Source organism: Perkinsus marinus, assembly GCF_000006405.1.
Source record: "Perkinsus marinus ATCC 50983 genomic scaffold scf_1104296931660, whole genome shotgun sequence".
NCBI lineage: Eukaryota > Perkinsozoa > Perkinsida > Perkinsidae > Perkinsus > Perkinsus marinus.
Window position 1 is genome coordinate 1 of NW_003215678.1, and position 1,074 is coordinate 1,074.

Below are 1,074 nucleotides of genomic sequence, written 5' to 3' on the forward strand. Positions count from 1 at the left end.
TGGCTTTCGGTTGTTCAGTTGATCTCAAGCTGAGCAGTACCAGCTCATTCGGATCGGCATATAAACTAGGCCTAGCAGTGCCAGAGCTACGACGTAGCGAGTACGCCTTCTCTCTCGCTTTCCATATTCTTTCGGGTGAAATCTCAGTCACTGTTGGCCTGTCGGAAGAAAAGAATACACATGATGGATCTGCCTGCGACTCGCCTGTATCGCCGAGAACGGAAGGAACTCTCACGCCGTATCTGAGTGGAAGAAGAACTCCTTACTAACGCCGCAAGGTAGAACTAGTAGGAGTTCAGCAGAAAGCAGCATCATCGAGTGAGTGTTGAGTAGCCCGACTAACCTGTAAATTCTCAGCACGAGGCCTGTCCGGGACTAAGGGTTTGCCCCCCGCGCTCAGATCTCCACGAGCAATAAGATACTCGGCCCTTGACAGGAGGGCAATGCTTTTGGAGATGATCCAACAGGGAAAGACTCACTGAGACAGCTCCTGCATGGGCTCTCGACACTCAGCGAGCTTCGCCCGCAGCTCGCTATGGCGCTTAGCTTCCCGTATCGCCTCGAACATACCCTCTACGCGTCTTTTCCATCGAATATAGCGTAGCTCCTATCACACATGGTGATCACAGAACAGGACAATCCGTATCACACTCACCCGCTCTCGGTCAGTCTCTTCCGGTTCCGATTCCGCACGTGAACTGTCGGCATTATTTTCCTCTTGCCTAGGCCGACGTGATGTGGAACCTCTAGATACCTGCCAGCCGCAATGCGTTTGGCTCAGAAAATTGGGGACACCTTTTGCCCAGGAGTTACAAACGTTTGGACTCACCTCCTTGAGAATAGAGGAACCTGCGCTGCTCTTTCTCAAGACATCAAGGAATTCCCTGTCCTCGCTGAGGGCCGCCGGGAACTGTTTAGCCTCCGCTAGCATCGATGTCAGCGCTTCTTCCAATGAAGCCCTGGCAGCATCCTGAGATTGATCAGAGTTAAACACATTCCCACCAGTGGCGTGAGCAGCTCACCTGAAAACTCCCGCTTCCTCTAGTTCGACGACGTGTTTCTGAGGATGACGAC

The 1,074-nt window shown here is 52.6% G+C and overlaps 1 protein-coding gene across 1 annotated transcript; it reads right to left on the reverse strand.

The window, feature by feature from the left end:
* Nucleotides 1–479: 479 nt before the first annotated feature.
* Pmar_PMAR029654 (hypothetical protein) lies at nt 480–754 on the reverse strand (the record flags this gene model as incomplete). The annotated part of the gene is made up of 2 exons (XM_002786254.1): nt 480–607; nt 656–754. Coding segments are annotated over 2 exons (227 nt in total), but the record flags the coding sequence as incomplete, so codon positions are not given.
* Between the last annotated feature and the right edge of the window lie 320 nt (nt 755–1,074).